General features: G+C 46.1%; 1 protein-coding gene across 1 annotated transcript in view; it reads left to right on the top strand.

Annotated features, from left to right (window-relative positions):
* The first annotated feature begins 245 nt into the window (after positions 1-245).
* Positions 246-921, top strand: part of LOC103136286 (galaxin-like) — a 13,266-nt gene continuing 12,590 nt past the window's right edge. The window contains exons 1-2 of the mRNA XM_007549456.2: positions 246-296; positions 372-404. Of these exons, the coding sequence (XP_007549518.1) occupies positions 269-296; positions 372-404 (61 nt within the window). The 5' untranslated portion in view covers positions 246-268. The remainder of the gene's footprint in view (positions 297-371; positions 405-921) is intronic.

Raw genomic sequence — 921 nt, 5'->3', positions numbered from 1 at the left:
GCTGAATCCACCCCAGATCCAACACCTTACTAATGCTTCCTTATGTGACTCAACACCTGTTTAACAACCTCAATAAATGACATTCCGTGGGCGTTTTCGGTGGACCGGTGCCTTTCAGGCTCTCTCGTTTGATGGGGTTAACATGCACTCCATGCTTATAAATGCCATATTTTTAGAAGATATCATAGGAGGTGGGACTTCTCACGGTAACCTATTAAAGGCTCCTTATGATTCTGGTTTCAACACCATCAGGTCAGATGCGGTAAAGATGCTTTCTCTGAACAAGCTCGGATTGGGTAAGACTTTGGAGGCATTTTTTTCTCTCTGTTGTGCACTTTGAACATGTTTATGACTTGTTTTCCCCCCTCCAGTGTTCCTGACGTGTGGTTTCTTCACTTTTTGTGGTGAGTCTGTATTTATATTGAGCTTAAATCCTACAGATGAGCAACTTTTGACCTAAGTTTTTCACGTTTTTATTTTTTATTTTTTATTTTTACTTAATATCTGACGGTGTTTGTGCATGTAAGCAGAATTTACAGTAGATTTTAGAAACACTTGAATGTGGGAGGTGGGGTCTCCGTGGATGCCCGGAGTCTGAACCTCCTTTCCATCACATCAAATAGAGTAACTTGCCCCCCAGGCCGGCTTGTTCTTTGGGAGGCGCGCACCAGGAGCGCAGCGGCGCGTCTCGTAGACTAAAGCGTGCCCAATTTGCGCCTCAGCAGAAGCTACTTATTAGGAGCGTCAGAGGCAAAACGGGAGGGACAACGTGATATGATAATTTAATGGAAATACTCTTTGCTGTGCTGTTGGAGCTTTGCGCTGCGCCTGTTCTGTTGGAGCTGCCGCTCTCCTGCGGAGAGCAGAGCGGAGTCTTTGAGAATAGGGGGGACGGAGAGGCGATCGGGACGGAGATAGAGG

This window comes from Poecilia formosa, unplaced genomic scaffold, assembly GCF_000485575.1.
Source record: "Poecilia formosa unplaced genomic scaffold, Poecilia_formosa-5.1.2 Scaffold31, whole genome shotgun sequence".
Classification (NCBI taxonomy): domain Eukaryota; kingdom Metazoa; phylum Chordata; class Actinopteri; order Cyprinodontiformes; family Poeciliidae; genus Poecilia; species Poecilia formosa.
This window is presented reverse-complemented; position numbering and strand designations above follow the sequence as displayed.